This window comes from Coccidioides posadasii, chromosome 5 (genome assembly GCF_018416015.2).
Source record: "Coccidioides posadasii str. Silveira chromosome 5, complete sequence".
NCBI lineage: Eukaryota > Fungi > Ascomycota > Eurotiomycetes > Onygenales > Onygenaceae > Coccidioides > Coccidioides posadasii.
Genome location: NC_089411.1, coordinates 784,054 through 805,130, shown reverse-complemented (window position 1 = coordinate 805,130; position 21,077 = coordinate 784,054). Strand labels below are relative to the sequence as shown.

The window sequence follows — 21,077 nt, the reverse complement described above, 5'->3', positions numbered from 1 at the left end:
TGTCAGCAAGACAGAAGCAATGTCACCTTCTTGGTCCGAGAACTGAGTCCTTTTATTAAGAAATGCAATTACATACTTCCCAGCTCATGATCCGGGAACTAAAAGTGATAAGCGCCGCTCTCCCGATGTCTCATGTCTTCTAGACTCTCAAGGTGGAGATTGGAGCGATATATTCTCTAACCACTTCTTTGATTAACTACAAACCAGATGCCGCAGACTTTCAAATGCAGCAGTTGATTTGATAAAGCGCTTTTGAAAGGACAAGAAGTCTTTCTGGCATCGGCCACTCCCAAATTTGCCTGGAAATATTGAACGACACCATGTCGACCAGTTTAGTGCGGCAGCACAGAAAGAAACCTGGGACAGGGCCGTCTCTCAGAAATGAGAAGCTCGACTCGTTGCTCATGATTATCTTTAAAAAGGTCTGATATTAGGTAATACTGACTATCTCAGGTTGTAATATCCTCCAGGCAAAACTCTTTATGCAAATGGTATATCTAGCATAAACCCATGGCTAAAGAAGGTATCTGAAAGTGCGCTCCATTTCCCAGTCCGTCTTATCCTCTAGGCTGAGCAAAAGCTCATCCTCGCTGTTGGGATTATTCTCTTGCTGGTCCACTTTTCCATATTTTCTGTCTCGACGCATGTTCTCCCATTTCATATAAATTCCCAACAGGAGCAAAAAGAAAGCACCCAACGCAAATCCAGAAAGACTAGCTTTCAAACCACGGCTGTAGCGCGGTGCCTCGTCGACGCTGAAAAATTGGGGGCCAACCACATTGCCAACACAGTACATGACGAAGACGCAAGCGTTGACCACAGCCTTCTTTGTGAATCCGCCAACGTTGCTGGCCACCAAAGAGAGGCCTAATGGCATGTTGGCAGAAAACGCGAGCGACAAGCAAAACCCTGCCAATCGTCCAGAGCGGTTTGCGGGATCGAGAGCGTACATCAGTACCATTCCAACTAAACTAATCAAACACAGCACCAGCATGACAACAGTCCTTATGCCTTTCCAATACGTGCACGCTAGAGAGGATGCAATAACGAACCCAATCTGTGCAGCACCAGTAGGCATCTGGATCAGGAGAGCAGAAAGACCTTCGTATCCGAAACCTTGGATGACCAGGGATCCGAACGCTGTCAAGCCCCCATTTGCAATGTTCACGCAAAAGCAGTAGAGGAAAAGACACCAGTTGATTGGATCTTTGAAGGCTTCGACCACTTGATAGATCTGGTATTTTCCTTGCTTGATACCCTGTTTATTCTCCATGACTCGTCGAACGGCGACTTTCCTCTCGCGGGCATTCAGCCAGATGGCGTTCGACTGTCTATCCGGAAGGAAGACAAGCAGTACAACTCCCCAAAGGGCGGTGACAGCCCCGAAGATGATGAATAAGTAGCGCCATGGTGACAGGGCTCCAGTAATATGTCCGATAGCATATGCAAGAACACCACCGAACAAGCTGGCGCAACACGAGCCGGTGAACCAGATACCGTGGCGGAGGGGCTGTTCTCTGCGAGTGTACCACATGCCGGTAATTAAAGAGAAGCCAGGGGCGACTGCCGATTCAGTGACGCCCAACATGAACCGGACAACCATTAAACCCGCAAAGTTCTTACAGGCTGCATGGCATATGACAACCACGGCCCACAGCAAGCTGGAGTATGACTGTCAGCACACTGGTGCAAGAATACATTACTCGGAGATTATTTCACATACACTGTGATGGAGAGGTATTTCCCAATGGGAGTTCTCACGGCAAAGTACGTGGTGGGATACGACCATAACAAGTATCCAAAGTAGAAAATGGCGGCTGTCCATGAATATTCTGATCCTTGAAGCTTCGTGTCTTCGAGGATCCCGAGCAGAGTAGAGAAATTGAGCGTCTGCTTATCCAAGAACTGCAACATGTAGCAAAACGACAACAAGGGCATGAGAATCAAGTCGACTTTCCATCGCACGCGGCGCAATTCTTCTTCACTGGCGTCAATGAGGAGAACATCTTGAGCATCCGCCTCCTTGGACGGGTCGACTCTGCTTGCCGAATCCGTCTCTTCCACCACGGACGTCTGAAATTCCTTTTCCGCCGACATCGCAGGAAATGATTGAAAAGAACGAGAGAACGTGGAGGTCGAAGGAATTTTACGAAGGACAATTCAGCAAGCGGGGAACCTGGGCTTGCATTTAACTAGTTGAGGAACCAGACGAGGATCAAACACACAGGCAAAGAGATGTGGGCGGTTAATCACGCTTTTATATCAAGGATCCTGTGGCGTTTAGTTGCAGTGGTACGATTGCACTCCTTCCTTGCTCGCGCTTTGGACGGGTGCAGAAGAGCTACCTGGCTGCAGAACTAACCCTGCGTGGGATGGACAAAGGTGTGCTATTGCGCTTATCCATCTACCATCTGGAGAGCAATCGCGAAACAGGCTCCAAGAGACTGGAAACGCAATGGGCGCGAGTGCGTGGCGGGAGAAACGAGATCTGGGGTAAGCGAGGGTAAGATCGGGTGGGAGCTTAACATGCATTTTGCTCGGGGGCCACAGTGCGGGGAGACAGGCGGAGAAGCGCGCAAATGCTGCTGAGTGGTGCGGCATGCGGAAGCTTATCACAGATTAGCTTTAAACTTCCAGGCCCAAGCAACTCGCTGGGAGATGAAGAGCCAGTGAAGCTAGCATGGAATTGAACTAACCCGCGCAGCTGCCGCGTATCAATGCCGAAGAGGCGAAAGGAAGGGCGAGGCCATCAAAGGTCGTGGATCGCTTAGGCCCTCGAAAGGCCACTATAGTTAACTACTTACACGCCGAGGGCTTCCCAAGAAAGTTGCTTTTGTAACTGACGACTCCCGTACTCTGTACGCCATCGAGAAAGAGTTTGTGCTATTTAATATCCCACGGTTGAAATCGAGAGACTTGGGAGCTGAACCGAGTTGCTTCATCTCTCTAGAAATGTTCACGAGGGTTGTTCCACAACAGTAGAGCAGCCCATCCTCCTACAAGCGATCATTGCCGTTCGCCCCATCTGGGCTAACACTACTGTGCTGGAAAATGAAACTCTTTAATTTTCTGTAGTTACACCGTAGACCCCGTTGGTCTCCCCTCCAGGGCCTGGGTTATCCTTGTCCACCGAGCCTTGCGTATATCCACCTCCGAAATAAACAACCCATAAAAGTCATCTGTGAAATCGACCGGCACATTCACCACATTGCTCCATATAAACCTCAGCCTTTCATAAGAGGCCCAGCGTGGCTGTCAATATTGATTTATCCAGTTCTGCTGTAGATTGATAAGTGTGCCAGGGCGTAGGACACGTTTTAATGTCTTGTATTGACAGTCGTCCCCGAATTGGCAGCATCCCTAGAAGCCCGGGAGGTCGTTGCAAACCGCACCATACAGACAGGGCACTTACAGCTTCACGTTTGATCGCATTTCTCCAATGCGCTTGTAGGCTTCGAGCTCACGAATCGCGCATTCTCCTCTCACTCGCATCCATGGGTTTGAAGAAGCACATTGGTTGGAAGCGAGTACAAATAGTTATTCGGCGAAGGCTTTTCACACCTGCCAATAGGTCTGAAGGATTAAGTTATTATATTATAGTTAGCATTTGCTTCTCTGAAGTTTGCGAGAAGGTAACGATGACCAGATGTTGTTTCGTGCTTTCGGCATTCGGGTGAAGCATGTGAAGCATCCCAACCCCAAGCGAAAGGTGGACAAAATGAGTTTCCTGCCCGCGCCGATGCTGGTGTGCAGTGTAAAGACCGATCTGCACGGGCACCGCAGGACACTATCTAGCTTCCGGTCATCTACGCTTCTTATCTTTCTCAAAGTCCTCGATCACCCGAGCATAAAAGTCATCATTCGTCAAAATATCCAATCCCGTCATGGCCATCGCCTTGCCGCCCTTCAAAGTCCTTTCATGTGCAACCTCTGTCCCCGCTGCAGCAGCGAATCCATGAGTGTGGTTATTCGCGTCGTCTGTGACTGGTATTCCGATGAGGGCATGCAGGCCTGGAATAGCATAGGTAACGTTGCCTTGGTCCGTGGAGCCGCTCAGACCATCGCTCTCCCCGGAGAAGATCTTCTCTCCCTGGTCTCCCATGTGCGCCTGAAACGCGTCGCAGAGAGGCTGGTTGAGTCGAAGGTCAGCGTAAATTGGACTCTCTTCGATCTTGAGCTTGCACCCCGTGGCGAGAGCACCGGCTTCCATGCACTTGCATACTCGCTTTCCAAGTTCTTGCACGCCCTTGATTGTGGGACTCCGAACTGAATATTTTGTGGCCGTGTGTTCTGGGATGGCATTCGTGATCTTAGGTGCTTGCAATATGGTCCCGTGTATCCGCTCGTCCGGTCTTATCTGTTGGCGGAGCATGGAAATGTTGTTATATGCCGACACCACGGCGTCTAGGGCGTTGATACCCTCATGTGGATTGGCGGCAGAGTGGGCGCTAACCCCTTCATAAGTGCAGACAATATCATAGCAGGCGATAGAACTTGACCCAGAAGATCCTATGACGCCGTGTTCGCGGAAGCGGGCGTCTGACATAGGATGGCTGATTGTTGCTCTGATTAGTGTGGCTCCTGTGCCGATACAGAAGCGGAAGAGGCAGCGTTACTCACAGCATCAAGGAAACGTCAGCCTGCTTGTACGCTCCAGCGTTAAGCAGGTCGATCTTCCCGCCTCCATCCTCTTCAGCAGGGGTCCCGAGCAGCTGCGCTTTTCCCCTAATTCCAAATTTGCTGATCGCATGTGCAAGGGCGATAAATCCGGTCACACTCGCAGTCGCAATTAGATTATGCCCACAAGCATGCCCGATTCCCGGGAGTGCATCATATTCAGCATTGAAATTGACACATCTTCCCTCGTCCGAACCGCTTATGACTTCAAAGGCGGTTTCTAACCCGTATGCGTGACGTGTAGGCTTGAACCCCAGCTCTTCCAGAAAGCTGCATATGGCGTCGTGCGCATGGTATTCCTTGTATGCAAGTTCTGGGTTTTCATGGATCTTAATCCCTCGTCAGAGCCCATGAAAAAAAAAAAAGGACGGTGCGATTGAGCGGGAACGTAACTCACGCTCTTGTTCAACTGATATAAACGGCCTTTGAGACTATCTATGTATTCATCCACGGACTTCTGAATCTCGTGGCGCGAATGCGGGCCTTCAATGCTGACAGTCATTCTGATGCAATCCAGGAGGAGAAATCTATTGCTAGCAATCAAGTGGTAGTCTGGGGTATGAGCATTCGAGAGAATAAAAGTTTAAAGAATAAGGGGATAAGAATTTATAGGCCCCGAATCCCTCACAACACAGCTCCGCTTGGGGGTTGATCTGGAGATCTTCTTCGCCCTGACTGTTGCTAGAAAATGGGCGCCACTCGGACACGGTTGCGACGGCATCCGGACAAAATCCTCCCACGGCGCCGATGAATACGCGGAGTAAATTGAGAAGAATTCTGAAGTCGAATTCATTCCGAAAGCAAAGAAAGCGTACTCAGCATTTGTTCGACCGGAATTCTTCCACATCCGTAACCGTCATCATGAAGGCGAGAGAGTCGGTACGAGGCTCTGGCTTCCTCCTTGCACCTCCAACCCAGTTTCCTCTCCCCCGTACTCCGTAGTTTACTCCGTAGGCTGGGCTTTAAATTTTAAGTTGATCGATTGGCGCAAATGGACGCCATTGGTGGCCAGCTAATGCTGCCGCCGAGAAGCCCATCCGTGGAGCCCAGTGGAGCAGGACTGGCCACGAGGGAGGCGAAGCGGAATGACTGCACATTTGCCAACGCCAATCCGCAGGAGAGTGAATAGGATTCACCCCGCATCGAGGACAAGCTGTGCACTCGACGGAGTAAACCAGATGGGGGGTTGTCGTGTTTTAGGCCGAAGAGGATGGTTAGAGCGGCAATGCCTATGTGCCAGGGTTGCTGCAACCCAGCTTCGTTTCTGATATAATATGCACCTATATCTCTTTCCACTGGGACGTGAAATTTGAAGAAAACCGGCACTCTACATATTAACAATTCCCCTCACAATCCAGTCTACAGCAGCTATCTATCCATTTCCCCTCCCCCTCCAATTCCACGATGACGATCGCCGACTGGCAACTAAAGGTCCAGGCCAAGCAGGTCGAAGTGGCCGCTAAGATCCCTAAGGAATGGCGACTGCCCAGCGAGATCACCGAAAACATCTCGCAGGACTCCAAGAAGAGTGTCATAGACGTCCCCAGAACCTGCGGCCTCCTCACACCCAGAGAGCTTGAAATCACCGAAAACTACGATGCCACTGATCTCCTCCAGAAGCTCGCCTCTCGCGAATTCTCTTCGGTCGAAGTCACAACCGCATTCGCCAAGCGTGCGGCCATCGCCCAGCAGGTGACTTTTTGCCTGACCGAGACCTTCTTCGACATGGCGCTGGCCCGCGCAAAGGAGCTCGATGACCATCTAGCCAAGACGGGGAAGACCGTTGGTCCCTTCCACGGCCTCCCAATCAGTCTTAAGGAGACCTTCAACATCACCGGCGTCCCAACCACCCTCGGATTTGTCTCTTTCCTCGATCGACCCGCAGCAACTCACGACTCGGCCTTGGTGCAAATTCTACTGGGGGCTGGTGCGGTTCTGTACTGCAAGACCAATGTTCCCCAGACCATGATGACTGGAGATTCGCACAACAACGTCTTTGGCCGCTGTCTAAATCCCTACAGCTTGAATCTTAGCGCTGGCGGCAGCAGCGGCGGTGAAGGTGCACTTGTTGCTATGCGAGGCTCTCCCCTGGGTGTTGGAACCGATATCGCGGGTTCTATTCGAATTCCAGCCCTGGCCAATGGTACATATGGATTCAAGCCATCGATTATGAGAATTCCGTACGCCGGGCAAGGTTCCGCCAGTCGGCCAGGCCTGACTGGCGTCGCCCCTTGCGCAGGTCCACTGACCAATTCCGCCAGGGATCTCGAACTCTTGCTCAAGGTTGTATTCAACTCGAACGCAGCGGATCTGGACGACATGGCTCTTGGAACCCCATGGCTCGAGCCGACCCCTAAAACAACCCTCACAATCGGTGTTATTCCTGAAGACCCGGAGTGCCCAATTCACCCCCCCATGCAGCGTACTTTGAAGAACGCTATCCAGAAACTTGAAGCCGCAGGCCACAAGATCGTCGACCTGACTGGTAAATTCCCATCCATCGCCGACATGAAGACCGTCACGATGCGATACTTCAACATGGATCCGGACAAGACCGTCTTCAAGGCGATCACCAGCAGCGGCGAGCCGTTCATCCCATCGCTCAAATGCACATTCGACTTCAGCGGAACCAGCCCTGAACCAACCCTTCGTGAGCTCTATGACCTAAACGCTGCGAAGATGAAGTACACTGCGCAAATGCGCGCCGTCTACCTGGACAACAAGTTGGACGTTCTCCTCGGCCCAGCCTTCCAAAGCTGTGCGCTGCCGCACGATGCTCTGGAGAAGCCGTTCTATACCATATTCGCCAACCTTGTGAATGTAAACGATCCATCCCCAAACGCTTTTGATATCTAGCACGCACTAATAGGAGTTTAGTATCCGGCCTCCGTCATCCCCTTTGGTCGCGCCGAAAAGGCCGCTGACGCGGCGTTCGTGCGACAAGTCCAATACGATCCTCCATGTAAGTCTTTTTTTTTTTAAGCCTGTTCGGAAGGAAGATTAGGCCAAGAAGCTAACAAACGCTTTAGACCTCCCTGACGAAAGCGAGGGCGCTCCATGCCACGTTCAGCTCGTCACAAGGACCATGCAGGACGAAATTCTTCTCCGATATACTCTGATTGTGGATAAAGCCCTAAAAGCCTAGAAAGAGACCTAGGGTAACTTTTTAGGGTTTGCTAATCATATATGATCTCATAATATAGAAGCTCATTCAACTGTGTCCTATTTCCGTGCGCTGAGAGTAATAGTGGCGGCCAGGAAAGTGTGGAAAAACCGGCCATCAATCATTTTCAAGTAGTCTCTTGAGCCCTCGTAGCATCGGATGGCTAGGGCCCCAGTATGCATATTCGTATTCCGTGGTCCAGACCGTCTCTAGGCGCTTTAAAGCCCAGCACGCAATTCCTTCTCGGCCCTTGATGATCAAGAGAGATATGATCTCGCGGAATGGATTTCTATCCCAGGGGTTGACGGCGATGGAACCTAGAACAATCAAGGGCCACAGGTAGTAATAAACAAAATTGGGATCAATATTGAGGAACGGTATTATCTCCAGGCTTTCATGTAGGAGGGACTCAAAGCCGCCCGAAATCTCATGCAGGTGAGGGTCCATTTTCAAGAGAAGAGCTCTAATAGCCAAGGTATACAAGAGTCCGGTCCGATCCTTATCTTGATCGTTGGCGGTTTTGCGTATCGTTTGCTCCCATCGATGGAAATCCGATTGTAAACGATAGTAGAGGGATAATTCGACTTCATCCAACGGCCTATTGTGCCGTGAAAGCCGGGTAATATCTGCAGTCAGCAGGAAGAATTTATACGAGGCATCGAGTATGGGCTGCGTGTTGGTCCATCCCGGGCCTGCATCATCTGGGTGGTCAGGGTCGACGAAGTATCGTTGGATATTTTCAAGGACCTGCGGGTCAGCAAGCGGATCCAAACTTCGGTCGAAGAGCATTAAAAGGCTGCTATGGTAGATAAAGGACTCGACGCAGGTGCGTTCGAATACCAACGCAGATTGGGAGGAGCTTCTGGGTTTCGGGCATCGAAGTCTCAGCAGGTTGCCTGCAGCAACAACATGGTGGCTAGTGTTGGGAATCCCATCGGGTTGGCAATTCTATATTGGGGAAATTTTTTTTTTTCTATGTCAGCGCCGAATCGAGATACGTCCCGGTCTCCGTTCTCACCTCCCAAATGCATAACAAAATAGTAGTAGCAAGAAGGTAATCCTCGTTGCCTTTGTATTTGTCAGAGGCAAGGCCTTCCCGGAGGTTCTGGATCGAAAAATGATAGCACTTCAGGCCAAGATGCAGGTAGGATTCATCGTGTCGAGGGAGTCGAACTGCTGCAACGGCGATCATAGCACCCATCAAAGGGGGAAACTGGACGGCTAGGTTCAAGATGTATGTCTGGTCTGAATATTTAGGCAGGGAGCATTGTCGTACGAGGGTCGGGAGGAGGGAGTTTGCAAAGTAGCAGTAGAGATTGAAGTGCTCCTCGAGGCGGAAAGGCGGCGGCATGGCAGAGAAGGGAGGCAAGGAAGCGGAGACGTCCGGCGTTCTCGACTGAGTCGACGTGCCATTGCAGCTCGGGGAGGGCGATGTTGTGCTGGGACTCGCGGGCCACGGACAGCGTCTTCGTCGGTCAATTGGCTGATACTCCGAGGGCCATGTGCAGCGAAGGCCGTTGCGGGAGCAGCCGGCACACAGAGGCCTCTTTTCGTCGCATTTCTTGCGGCGTCGACGACCTACAGGGACAATAAGCAAAAAAAAAAGAAAAGAAAAGAAAAGAAATACAGTGGGGAGCTGTGTGTCATGCTCACACTCCAAGCAGCCTGTTCTTGTTCGAAGCCTTGCCACGGAACCCATCATTCAATCACTGTTGCAGGGATGACAGAACCCAGTTTCCACATCTCACGACCAACCCTGCCCTTCTCAAGCCATAATATGTACGGAGTACATCCATAAATGGAGGTGAATCTCGGAAGCGAACCCGAGAGCTCGAGCACTTGAAGGCCGGTTGGTCCACTTCGGCTGTGGAGATGAAAATGTGATGCCGAAATCTGTCCTGGTCGCCAGAACGTGGTTGGCTCTGGTCGCCACACGGGCACCCCAGACGCCCGGAAACACCCCCCAAAGGTTGGGGCTGGCACCCCCTAGTGGGCTTGGCATAGACCCCCCCAGCGTCGCCCAAGGCAAGCCCCGGAGCTCTGGCCAGGACTGGGCGGCTCGGCGCCTGTTAAGGCCCTAAAGCACCCCCCCAACCAACCAACCAACCAACTTTCACCCACGCTCGCTCGTGCCGCGAGGCGAGGCCGTCGTAAATCATGGCTATTCTGCCTCACCTCTCATCTTCAGTCAGTGAGCACGGGAGTTGGCCTTTTTTTTTTTTTTTTTTTGTCTTTTGGTTCATCCTCTTCAGACCCAGGCCCCCCCAGCCCTACTAACATGCGGTCTTATGCTCCATCTTTCATCGTCTTGTCCCGCTGCTTCGTGCTGTTCTAGCATAGAGGGATTTCAACCCCCATACTTTTTTGGGCCGTTGGCACCGAATTATATTGATATTGATGCAAGGGAGATACGTACGACACACAGATAGTCCTGGGTCAACAAGAGCCTTTTACATGACTGGGTCGTTCCAAATCGACGATCATCACACAGAGAGAGAGAGAGATTCGAGCATCAACTCACGCCCAGTTCAAAAACAAGAAAACGCGAACTCTCTCCTCCGTAACTACAGAGCGAAAAAATATCAAAGATGCTATGATTGTGCTTCATGGTAAGACCATCAAATTAAGGGAAATCATGCAAGTGCTTGTACATCTAGAATAATAATAATATCAATGCATGAAAAACGAGATCCCATTATAATCGCTGGTAGGGTCTGCTTCGCTTCCGATACGGTTCCAACTTGCAACAGGCAGTGCTTTGTTGCTTGTTTAAAGGTTGTCAAAAAGCTGCAGGATTTTCCCCCTTTATTGCAAGAGTCAGTATGTTTCTCGAATATTACAAGAGTCTAAGTTTAGTATATCTCTCGAATTTTGCCGGAGACAGGAATGCATGATCCGTCTTCACTGATTGAACCTCGCCTCGGTGCGCTCTGGTCCAGCGGCGGCCAACGACGGAGTTTATCGACTAACTAGTTAGCGAGCAGCTGGGCCGCGGTTGACGGCCGTTGTTTGTGGAGATCGCCACGGACTCCACGCCCAGAATTCGCTGCAAAGAACAACGGCGGTAGTGAGGGGAAAAGGCATCCGTGTCCACAATCGCATCTGAAGAGCTTCGGCCCTAGGTAAATAGAAGCTACTAGGTTATGGCTGGGATGCGATGCTTTTGTCGGAAATTTTATATATATTGTTTTGCGTCAAGTTCCTTCTGAATCGACAGTCTCCTTGACAGTAACGCTAACTTCTTCACCAGCTCATGCAGACCGGCGCTCAGCATTATTTTCTCAGCAGGCTTCGAGGGCATTATAAGTGCTTGACTTGACGCCGCTGCCAAATACCCCAATCTCCAACCCTCCTTTTTTTAATTTCTCTTGTCTTTTTTTCTTTCAGCGTCGTTACCACAATCTTCCACAATGGCCCAACAAGTCAAAACTCCCCTCTGCGACCTCCTGGGCATCCGGCATCCTGTCCTCCTCGCGGGCATGGCGCGCACTTCGGGAGGCCCTCTCGCCGCCGCAGTCTCCAATGCCGGAGGTCTCGGCACCGTCGGCGGACTCGGCTACACCCCCTCCCAGCTTGACGAGATGCTCACAGAGCTCAAGTCTTACCTGGACAGCCCCAATCTCCCGTTCGGCGTCGACCTCGCCCTTCCACAGGTCGGCAACGGCGCGCGCGCGACAAACCACGACTACACACATGGCAAGCTCGACGAGCTCATCGAGGTCACCATCAAGCACGGCGCCAAACTCTTCGTCTCCGCCGTCGGCGTGCCGCCCGCCCGCACCATCAAGAGACTCCACGAAGCGGGCATCCTGGTCATGAACATGGTCGGCGCGCCCCGCCACGCCGAGAAGGCCATGCAGGCCGGTGTCGACATCATCTGTGCACAGGGCGGTGAGGGAGGTGGCCACACCGGCGACATCCCTTTCTCCGTTCTCATCCCCGCCGTGGTGGATGCGACGCGCAAGTATCGCTCTCCCCTGACCGGTCAGCCCCCTCTCGTCGTTGCTGCGGGAGGCGTCAACGACGGCAGGAGTCTCGCCAGTGCGCTCATGCTGGGTGCCTCTGGCGTGTGGGTGGGCACGCGCTTCGTCGCCTCTGTAGAGAGTGGTGCCAGCCGCATGCACAAGGAAGCCGTCGTGAATGCTGGATTCAACGAGACTATCCGCAGCCTGGTCGTTTCCGGGCGGCCACTCCGGCTCCTGCCAAATGACTATATCAAAGAGTGGGAGAGTAAGCCCGAGGAGATCAAGCGGTTGACGGAGAGCGGCGTGGTGCCCTTCGTGAAAGACATGCAGGACGGCAAGGATGTGGATCTACCTTTCTTGATGGGCCATGTTTCCGCTCTGGTGAAGGAGATTAAGCCTGCCAGGGAGATCGTGGAAAGTATGGTCGCGGAGGCAGCACAGATGTTAAGGTTGGGCAATACGTATCTGGTTTCAGGGAGCAAGCTGTGAAGTAGTATTTTTCTTTTAGCGATGTGCCATGACTTCTACGTATGTATTTGCGTATTGTTCCTTTGTCTTTTTCTTCTTCTTTTTTCTTTTTTACAGAATATATCCATTGAGAGGTTGGTCTGCAGCCCGGGCATATGCTACTTTGTTTGCTTGCACATTGGGAATGCAACCGTCTCTGAGCCGCCGACCAATCCAGCGCAGAGGCGCGATTAAGAGGCTTCATAGACCTCAGTGATAATGCAATGCTTCCACTGAATTCTCTGGAACAGAAAGCAATCAGGGAGCTGATTTGTTTGTCAAATAGCTGCGCTGGCCCTACCTACAGTTACATACATTATACATGAATACCATACAAGTGTAGCGGCGTGGGTGGCTCAAATCACCCAACGACCCGGCCAGTAACTGCATGTCGAATTCATTTCTGATCAGCAGTTTCACCAGAGTCAGGTACGGTTAGGCCCAAAAGGCGGATCAAAGGGGAGAATCGACGGTGGGTAGTAGCACACAAACCAGACAATGAGCAAAAAAAAAAAAAAAAAAAAAAAAAAAAAAAAAAGAGTCCCACAATGGAAGTTTGTGGCTCTAGAAAGAAATCTCACAGTAGTAGAGAGGCGTGATATCAAGACGCCAGAAAGCGGTCGAACACCCCCGAGAGAAATATGCCAGAATCGTATGGGAAAGATGTCGTAGTCATTTAATCATACGCGTCTATGAGAACTTACCCGCGATGGGACGCAAGTCAACTGCCCCATTCGGTACCCATTCACGGTCGACTCAATGCTTGTACCCATTGACAATGCCACGATTGCCATTAGATCTCGCTTCAGCCAACGTTGGTGGTGGCGGCGGGCCAAAGACTGGCTTCTCTGTCGTTTTGGGTCCAGCCATATGTTGATGATCGTCGCCGTCGACATAGTCTCCATCCTCGCTCAGGTCCTCTTCATCTTCGTCTTCGTATTCATCATCGTACTCGCTTTCCGTCCCTTCGTCGTCTACATCCAGCTCCCCTGCTAGTGCTTGACCTCGACCTTGTTGTTGCATTCGCCGACAAAGTGCCTCCAAGTTATTGCTCTTCTTGCGCCACTTTTCTAGTTCCTCATTATTCCGGGTACGTTCTTCGGCCATCTCAAGGATATTCCGATTCGTCTGGTCGTGCTTGCGGGTGAGAGTGAGGTTCTCCTTTTCAAGCCGTTTTGTTTTCTTGGACATTTCCTCCATTTCCTTTCGGAAAGTCATAAAGAGTTCGTTGCTGTTGTTGAGCGTGTCTTCGACCTACGAGCTTTGTCATTAACCATCGATATGATAATCGCAACGGCTGACAACAGTAGGAAATGGATGAGGGGCACCAGAAACACACTTGTTTAAACTTTTCAACATAAATGTTAAGCTGGCTCCGTAGTTCGGCCTCGGTATGCGAAAATGTCGACACCTGTGAACTTAGAGCACGGCATCGCGCGGCTTCGGTTTCAGTTCCTCGACGTTGCTCTTCATATTTTGCGGTCAAACTTTGGATCTCGGCATCTTTACTTCGAAGGAGCGCTTTGTAATGTTGCTCGCGGAGTTCGAATTTTTCGCCGATTGTCTTGATCTTTGCACGAAGTCTAAAGGCATGGTCAGAACACCGACATGGTCTCCCTTGCAGCTTGGAAGCACACAACTTACGCCTCGTCCAGGTCGATATCCATCTTTTCCACCCTGGGGTTGCCCTTTTGTGCCATGACATCTTGGATATCGAACAGTAGGGAGTCAAGTCGTTCGTTCACGATCCCGCGAGCTCTTCGTTCCGTGTCCTCGAGTCTCTTATTTTCATCCTGTAGCCATTCGTTCACCGATCAGACATGCTCTTTTGCTGGAAAAATTCATCGCAATAAGGTCCGTAGATGATAAACCCACTTTTACTTTTTTGTTTTCTTTTGTCAGTTCTCGACAGAGTTTCTCCAACTTGTCCTTCATGGTCGCCGTCTTGTTCAGCTCCGACTTGCCCTTGTCCTGATCCTTCTGCAGCTGGTCGGCCCGCTTCTTGCTCTTGGCGTAGTCCCGGTCCAGTTTCTTCATGTCGGCCAAAAGTTCGGTATACTTCTTGTGTACCGTCTCGAGGCGCGTCATCGGGGATTCGATAGTATTCAAAAGCTGGTTGAGGTCTCGGGTGGCCTTCTTGACCTCACGTTCTGCGTTCCCAAAAAAAAGAAAGAAAGAAAGAAAAGTCAGTATTCACCGACAGCTTTACTCTTACCCGGGCGAGTCGACGAGGGGGAGCCTCTTTCTTAAACCCGTATAGTATTTTACACGACAGGCAGAAGTCACGTACCGATCTCGGCCTCTTGGTCCTTTTCTCCAGCGGCATCTTGCTCGAGCTGTGAGATTTTGGCAGCCAACAACTTTGACGTCTCGGTAGGATCGGCCGGTTTCTTTCCCTTGGCCTTTTTGCTCATGCCGCTTGGAGCCATTGCTGACGGTTTTGCGGACACGGGGCGTGTGTCTGGGAAAGCTGCGCTGGCAGGAATCGGAGGAGACGACGTGTTGGAGTGGCTGATGGTCGGATGGGTGTGCGTAGAAACTGCTGCCATTACTCGGCCGCAAGCGACCCAGATCACCCAGTCGTGGCTGAGAGCGACGTCGATAAAATAGATGTTAACGCTTCCTCGAAGCCAATTCCAAAACGCTCTGCGATAGTTTTAAAGAGCCCTTAATTCGTTTAGCCAAGTCGGCCGTCATACAGAGTTTTCCCGGTACCAAGAAGATGTAAAGGTTGACAAATAGGACCACGACGTCGGAAAAACAGCTGCGGTGGAAGTTGAGATGGAAGAGAAGACAGTCCGACAGGTCTGAAAACCCCTTTGTGTTGGAGTGTGAAGGGCGGCAGTAGCACCAGGAGAACCAGGGGGGCGGCGGGCAAGGTGTGTGCCCTCTTGAAGCAAAAGCTGGGAGCAGAGTTAGTGAGAAAGAGAAGAGAGAAGAGAGAAGAGAGAGACACACACACAAGAGAGTTCGGCGACGAGAAAGCAAGAGGGGAGCCTGCGCTTATTGGCTGGGGCACGCCCAACTAGCGCCGTTTCTCACCAACAGATTGCTTGGCCTCACTTTTCTCACATCAAAAAACCAGCATTTCAACACACAGCTTCAGGGAAGAAAAACTGGTCTTTAAATATCTCAAAGCCTGCCCACAGCTCTCTGCCGTCCAGCCAGCGAGATTGGACTGGAGCTGCATCAGGGGGGCTTTTCTGCCTGGCCGCGTGGTGGCCAGGATATCGCTGCAGGCATCAAGTCGTTCGAGAGACACAGCAACTCCACAAGGTTTGGTGGCCATGCTTCGATCCTCGAGTCGGGCACTGAGGCATGGGACCTCGACGTCCCTCAGCCTGGGTTTTCGAAACGCGACCAATCTCCGGCGATTTCCTGCTCTCCAGGGCCTCAGAGCAGCGTCTACGGTGACCGATCTGAATGCTTACCCTTCTATAGGAGAGAAGCTCCATGGATTCACCGTCCAGGAGAAGAAGCATGTCCCAGAGCTCCATCTAACTGCAGTTCGACTAAAGCATGACAATACCGATGCTGATTACCTGCATGTCGCAAGAGAGGACAAGAATAACGTATTCGGCGTCGGGTTCAAGACGAATCCGCCAGATGCAACCGGTGTGCCTCATATACTCGAGCACACCACCCTCTGCGGGAGTGAAAAGTCAGTTTTCTGCATTCGTGATCCCTACTCTGGGCCACCATCCCCCGGCGCGGATATAACTTACAATTCTGAGCAGATATCCCGTCCGCGACCCCTTTTTCAAAATGCTCCCTCGCTCTCTTTCCAATTTCATGAACGCGTTCACGTCCTCCGACCATACCACTTATCCTTTTGCCACCACCAACAAGAAAGACTTTCAAAATCTCCTTTCGGTGTACCTCGATGCTACCCTCCATCCGCTCCTCAAGGAAGAAGACTTCAGGCAGGAAGGGTGGCGATTGGGCCCCGAGAACCCCAGAGCTGCAGAACAGTCTGGAAAGAGCCCAGACGAGGCTGCTCCCGGTGACGATATAGTCTTCAAAGGTGTGGTCTACAATGAAATGAAGGGACAGATCACGGACGCAAACTATCTCTATTATATCAAGTTCAAGGAGCATATCTTCCCGGCTATAAACAACTCTGGTGGCGATCCAGAATACATCACTGACCTGACTCACAAGCAACTCGTCAGCTTCTCCAAACAGAATTACCATCCCAGTAATGCGAAAGTATTCACTTATGGAGATATGCCTCTTGCCGACCATTTAAAACAGATAGGAGCCGTCTTGGATGGCTTCCAGAAGAAGTCTTCGAAACTGGACGTCAAGCTTCCCAGGGATTTAAGTGCCGGACCTCTGAACTTCACTGTCGAGGGACCCATGGATCCGTTTACAAGCGAAGACAAGCAATGCAAATCTTCAGTCTCCTGGCGTGCAGGCGATTCCACAGACGAAGTCGAAGTCTTCTCCCTCGGGATTCTTTCCTCCTTGCTCCTGGATGGATATGGCTCCCCGATGTACAAGGCATTGATTGAAAGCGGGCTTGGCTCATCCTTCACGCCCAATACCGGTCTTGACACTTCCGGCAGGATACCCATCTTTTCTGTTGGGCTTAATGGGGTGTCGGAAAGCGATGTCCCGGCCGTCAAACAGCGGGTTGAACAGGTATTCAAAGAATGCATGGAAACCGGCTTCAACAGGGAGAAAGTCTCGGGCTATCTACATCAGTTGGAGCTTGCGTTGAGACATAAAACCGCCAACTTTGGGCTGGGAGTTATGGAGAAGACCCTTTCCGCGTGGTTCAACGGATTCAATCCCACCAGAGAGCTCGCGTGGAACGACATCATCAGTGAGTTTGAAAAACGCTGGGGTAAGACGGGATACTTGGAAAACTTGATGAAAAAGTACTTCATGAACGATGAATGCTTGACGTTTACAATGAACGGTTCTCCAACGTACAACCAGGCATTAGCCGAGAAGGAGATGGCTCGCAAAGAAGCAAAGATGGCCGAGTTAGCCGCTAAATTCGGTTCGGCGGACGCGGCCATCGAGCAACTCAAGAAGGAGGAGCTTGAGTTACTGAAGGTTCAGGAATCAGCTCAAAATGCCGACGTCAGCTGTTTGCCAACTCTTCATACCAAAGACATTCCAAGGGAGATGGAGCGGAAACCGGTGAGAGAATCGAAGATTGATGATGTTGAGGTGGTTTGGCGAGAAGCACCTACCAATGGTCTCTCTTATATCCAAGCGTTGAACGTATATTCTGATATTCCGGACGAATTGAGATTGTTGTTACCGCTATTCAACGAGGCAGTAATGCGCCTTGGGACTGCTCAAAGGACTATGGAGCAATGGGAAGACTTAATCAAGCTTAAGACTGGCGGTGTTTCCTCTTCGACCTTCTCTGTCTCATCGCCGTTGGTCCTAGGCAATTTTACAGAAGGCCTACAATTCACAGGCTATGCCATGGATAAAAACGTGCCTGACATGCTTGAAATCATCACAACACTTGTCACTGAGGCCGATTTCTCGAGTGAAGCTGCACCAAAGATGGTTCAGGAGCTGCTTCGCTCCAATACCAACGGCGCCCTAGATGCAGTTGCAGGTTCAGGTCACCGCTTTGCAGTCAATGCCGCAGCAGCAGGTCTATCCAAAAATTTCTGGGTGCAGGAGCAGAAAGCTGGACTGCCTCAGATCCAAGCTGTCGCCGACCTCCTCCGCGACGCCGAAAATTCCCCGGAGAAACTTCGGCAACTCATCGAGAAGCTACGTTTAATTCAATCTTTCGCCATTTCCAAATCTCCTAAACTCCGTATCCGCGTTGTTTGCGAGTCAGGTAGTTCGGGCGAGAACGAAGCTATTCTGCAACGCTGGCTAAGTCGACTCCCCAAGGCCATTGCTCCACCCACCACCAGCGGTGCAACTAGCTTCAGTCCTTCGTCAAGCAAGATCCTTTACGATCTTCCATTCCAGGTATCGTACTCTGGCCTTGCACTCCGGACCACCCCGTTTACTGGCCCTGATAGCGCTCCGTTGAGCGTTCTATCGCAGCTCTTAACGCACAAATATCTTCACCCTGAAATTCGAGAAAAGGGCGGCGCTTACGGTGCCGGAGCTTCTAATGGCCCCATCCAAGGTCTTTTCAGCTTCTCCAGCTATCGGGATCCGAACCCGATGAACACTTTCAAGGTTTTCAACAACAGTGGTGTTTTTGCACGTGATCGCACCTGGATACAAAGAGAATTAGACGAGGCCAAGCTTGGGATCTTCCAATCTCTGGATGCTCCTATGAGCGTTGATGAGGAAGGACAGCGCTATTTCCTGACGGGAGTTACTCAGGACATGGACCAGCGCTGGCGAGAGCAGGTCTTGGATGTCACTGCTCAAGATGTGAACAGAGTTGCTCAGAAGTACCTCGTCGAAGGGACTGAGCGTGTATTCTGCTTACTTGGAAATAAGGAAAATGCATCCAACCTCGATGGGTGGGACGTGAGAAATATGTCCATGGGCAACGACGCGGAATCAGCCGCGCTGGCCCAAGATGCTGCTTCAGTGGATGCATAAAGAACCCCCCCGACCGCTGTAATTGTGATTTTCCCCACATGCGTTCCACTGTGCGATCTTACACTGTTATTACTGCACTTGCTAACTGTGTACTATTACCCCTGCATTGTTTCGGCGCTATTTAAGATTTCTTTTCTTGTCTTTTTTCCTTTTTTCCTTTTTTTTTTCCTCCTTTTTTTTTTTTTTTTTTTTTTTTTTTTTTTGGGGTGTATTGTCTCTTTTGAATATAGAAATGTATTTATACACAATATCCCATCTCAGCATGTTCCGCCTTTCCTTTTCGCCACTTTTCTGAGTATTTCATTCGGTTTCAAAGCTTTGCTGTACCCGTCCCCGCTGGATCTAACTTTGCTAGGTTTCGATCATGTAAGACATCCCGCGCGCTGCTCAAGAACAGAATTGAATACGTCTTCCAGTCTCGCATCCCATGGTTGGAAGATCACAAGTCCCTTGCGGTTCAATCCCCAAGGAAAGCGCAAAATTGATAAAACAGCAGGGCTAAACGAGGCCTTGTCCGCGTAGCAATCCATATTCCCTTTCCGCGGGAACGCCTTTAATCCCCGTCCTTCCAATACGGCGCGTGCGTAATAGTACGTGCACTGTGCTGGCTGGACGAAAGTCAAGGTTTTGCCAACGGGAGCTGGGGATACGGCTTTCTGTGTGGATGGGGGTTCCTCTCACCTGGGCTGTTTTGTCTCCATTGTCAGACCTGCCCCAAGTCCTAGGAGCCTACGGAGGGCGGACTAAGAATGAGAGAACATTCAAGTTGCCCAAATCCGACTTGGGCGAAATAGATATTCACTAAATATGATTGAACCCGCGGTCTATTGTCCTTATAGTAGTACTGCTGGCATTACTGTTCGCTTTTTACTGCCACTCCTCTTAACCTTACATACCCGAGCCATTTACTCCCATCTTCCCTCGTAATCACCGATTCCAAAGTCTCACATACCTCCTTAACTACCCTTTCCCTCTTCTCTTCATCTAGCATTTCTAAGGCTGAAGCACCCATTAGTCTTAACCAGCCCTGCATGCCGCCCTTCTCATCCGTCGTTAATTTCGTGGGTCGATACTCAACCTCCAACTTGTCTACTCTGAAACCAATCTCTTCCAGTGTCTCTCTCATCCATGGCTCCGATGCGAAGAACCACGGAATCCCCTCGCGAGCTGCACTGAAGGACACGCCATGGTGGACAAGAGCGGCTATCAGAGCACTATGGACTTCAGGGACGTTTCCGTGGCCGCCCATTTCAAAAACGAACAAGCCGCCTGGCTTGAGGCACGTGTATATTGCTCTCAGCACTGAAACACGGGTGGTTGGGTCTTTTAGGATCCAGTGCAGGGCGGCGTTGGATACCCTGCCTACAGTGTCAAAACTCCTCGCCGCACGTACAAACTATACTCATGTAGTTTCACACAACGGGATAATGATGATTGACACTCACACCTTGTCCCACTGGGCCACTCCAACCCTTCCTTCCTGCAACTCTTTATCCAAATATCTACAGTCAACCACCCTGAATTCGGCATTAGCCTGCCCAAAATCGCTCTTCGCTGCTTCGATCATCCCCTTTGAAGCGTCTAAGCCCAACACATGGCTCACTCGGTCCATATATTTCGCCGTGAATTTGCCATCGCCACAGCCAATATCCAGAACCTGATCCGTTGAATGGGGATCAATGTAAGCCAAGACCTTCTGGGTCAAAAGGGGGACGAAAGACGCGGAGGTATGGTAAGCCTAGATTTTGAAGCCATTTTACGATCAGCGTGTGATTTTTTTTCCCTTGTTCTTTTCTTTTTTTTTTTTTTCTGAACGATGGAGCCCGGCGGAAGGAAAGGTGTTACCTCGGCGGACCAGTGATCAGTTTCCGCTCCGCTCGGTTGTGTGAGAGCTGCCATTCTGGTGTACTTTCGTACGGGGTCTGCGGTTTCCGCCGGGTGGGGCTTTGCTTGGCGTCCGCTCCGCTCGGGATCGTGCTTCTAGAAAGCTCTGAAAGCAAAGGGCGATAGAAAAGTGCGAACATTGATGACAGGAACTCTATGCCCTTTTAATGATCTTTTTCCATTTTGCTCTTGATTAGCGAAGACAGTGAGGAGGGCTTAACTCGTGATATTCCCTGATGCGAGGCGGGGAAGTAAGCCGATATCGGACCACTTGAACCGCTGAGAGCGTGGCTGACGCTTATACACGGTCACTCGAGGGATTGGATGCAGAGGTCGAT

General features: G+C 50.9%; 8 protein-coding genes across 8 annotated transcripts; 3 read left to right on the top strand and 5 right to left on the bottom strand.

Moving 5' to 3' along the window:
* Nucleotides 1-507: 507 nt before the first annotated feature.
* On the bottom strand, nt 508-2,097 carry D8B26_008244 (uncharacterized protein; the record flags this gene model as incomplete). The annotated part of the gene is made up of 2 exons (XM_003068019.2): nt 508-1,661; nt 1,724-2,097. 2 exons carry the CDS (start codon nt 2,095-2,097, stop codon nt 515-517), a joined length of 1,521 nt encoding a protein of 506 aa, XP_003068065.1. The 3' UTR covers nt 508-514.
* A 1,527-nt stretch (nt 2,098-3,624) lies between these two features.
* On the bottom strand, nt 3,625-5,609 carry D8B26_008243 (uncharacterized protein). Its single transcript, XM_066125794.1, has 3 exons — nt 5,075-5,609; nt 4,621-5,006; nt 3,625-4,553 (listed from the first exon to the last, which is right to left on the bottom strand). The coding sequence occupies exons 1-3, from the start codon at nt 5,177-5,179 to the stop codon at nt 3,803-3,805; spliced, it is 1,242 nt and encodes a 413-aa protein (XP_065981878.1). The 5' UTR covers nt 5,180-5,609; the 3' UTR covers nt 3,625-3,802.
* Nucleotides 5,610-6,081: 472 nt separating this feature from the next.
* D8B26_008242 (uncharacterized protein) lies at nt 6,082-7,533 on the top strand (the record flags this gene model as incomplete). Its single annotated transcript, XM_003068017.2, has 1 exon — nt 6,082-7,533. The coding sequence occupies one exon, from the start codon at nt 6,082-6,084 to the stop codon at nt 7,531-7,533; it is 1,452 nt and encodes a 483-aa protein (XP_003068063.2).
* Nucleotides 7,534-7,833: 300 nt separating this feature from the next.
* Nucleotides 7,834-9,667, bottom strand: D8B26_008241 (uncharacterized protein). Its single transcript, XM_003068016.2, has 3 exons — nt 9,494-9,667; nt 8,859-9,418; nt 7,834-8,788 (listed from the first exon to the last, which is right to left on the bottom strand). The coding sequence occupies exons 1-3, from the start codon at nt 9,540-9,542 to the stop codon at nt 7,958-7,960; spliced, it is 1,440 nt and encodes a 479-aa protein (XP_003068062.2). The 5' UTR covers nt 9,543-9,667; the 3' UTR covers nt 7,834-7,957.
* Nucleotides 9,668-11,131: 1,464 nt separating this feature from the next.
* Nucleotides 11,132-12,340, top strand: D8B26_008240 (uncharacterized protein). Its single transcript, XM_003068015.2, has one exon. The coding sequence runs from the start codon at nt 11,251-11,253 to the stop codon at nt 12,292-12,294; it is 1,044 nt and encodes a 347-aa protein (XP_003068061.1). The 5' UTR covers nt 11,132-11,250; the 3' UTR covers nt 12,295-12,340.
* Nucleotides 12,341-12,852: 512 nt separating this feature from the next.
* D8B26_008239 (uncharacterized protein) lies at nt 12,853-14,861 on the bottom strand (the record flags this gene model as incomplete). Its single annotated transcript, XM_003068014.2, has 5 exons — nt 12,853-13,566; nt 13,652-13,895; nt 13,957-14,105; nt 14,188-14,462; nt 14,603-14,861. The coding sequence occupies 5 exons, from the start codon at nt 14,859-14,861 to the stop codon at nt 13,069-13,071; spliced, it is 1,425 nt and encodes a 474-aa protein (XP_003068060.1). The 3' UTR covers nt 12,853-13,068.
* A 554-nt stretch (nt 14,862-15,415) lies between these two features.
* Nucleotides 15,416-19,140, top strand: CYM1 (Mitochondrial presequence protease). The gene is made up of 2 exons (XM_003068013.2): nt 15,416-15,973; nt 16,050-19,140. The coding sequence occupies exons 1-2, from the start codon at nt 15,600-15,602 to the stop codon at nt 18,853-18,855; spliced, it is 3,180 nt and encodes a 1,059-aa protein (XP_003068059.2). The 5' UTR covers nt 15,416-15,599; the 3' UTR covers nt 18,856-19,140.
* A 314-nt stretch (nt 19,141-19,454) lies between these two features.
* D8B26_008237 (uncharacterized protein) lies at nt 19,455-20,936 on the bottom strand. Its single transcript, XM_003068012.2, has 3 exons — nt 20,701-20,936; nt 20,301-20,593; nt 19,455-20,213 (listed from the first exon to the last, which is right to left on the bottom strand). Exons 1-3 carry the CDS (start codon nt 20,752-20,754, stop codon nt 19,709-19,711), a joined length of 852 nt encoding a protein of 283 aa, XP_003068058.1. The 5' UTR covers nt 20,755-20,936; the 3' UTR covers nt 19,455-19,708.
* Between the last annotated feature and the right edge of the window lie 141 nt (nt 20,937-21,077).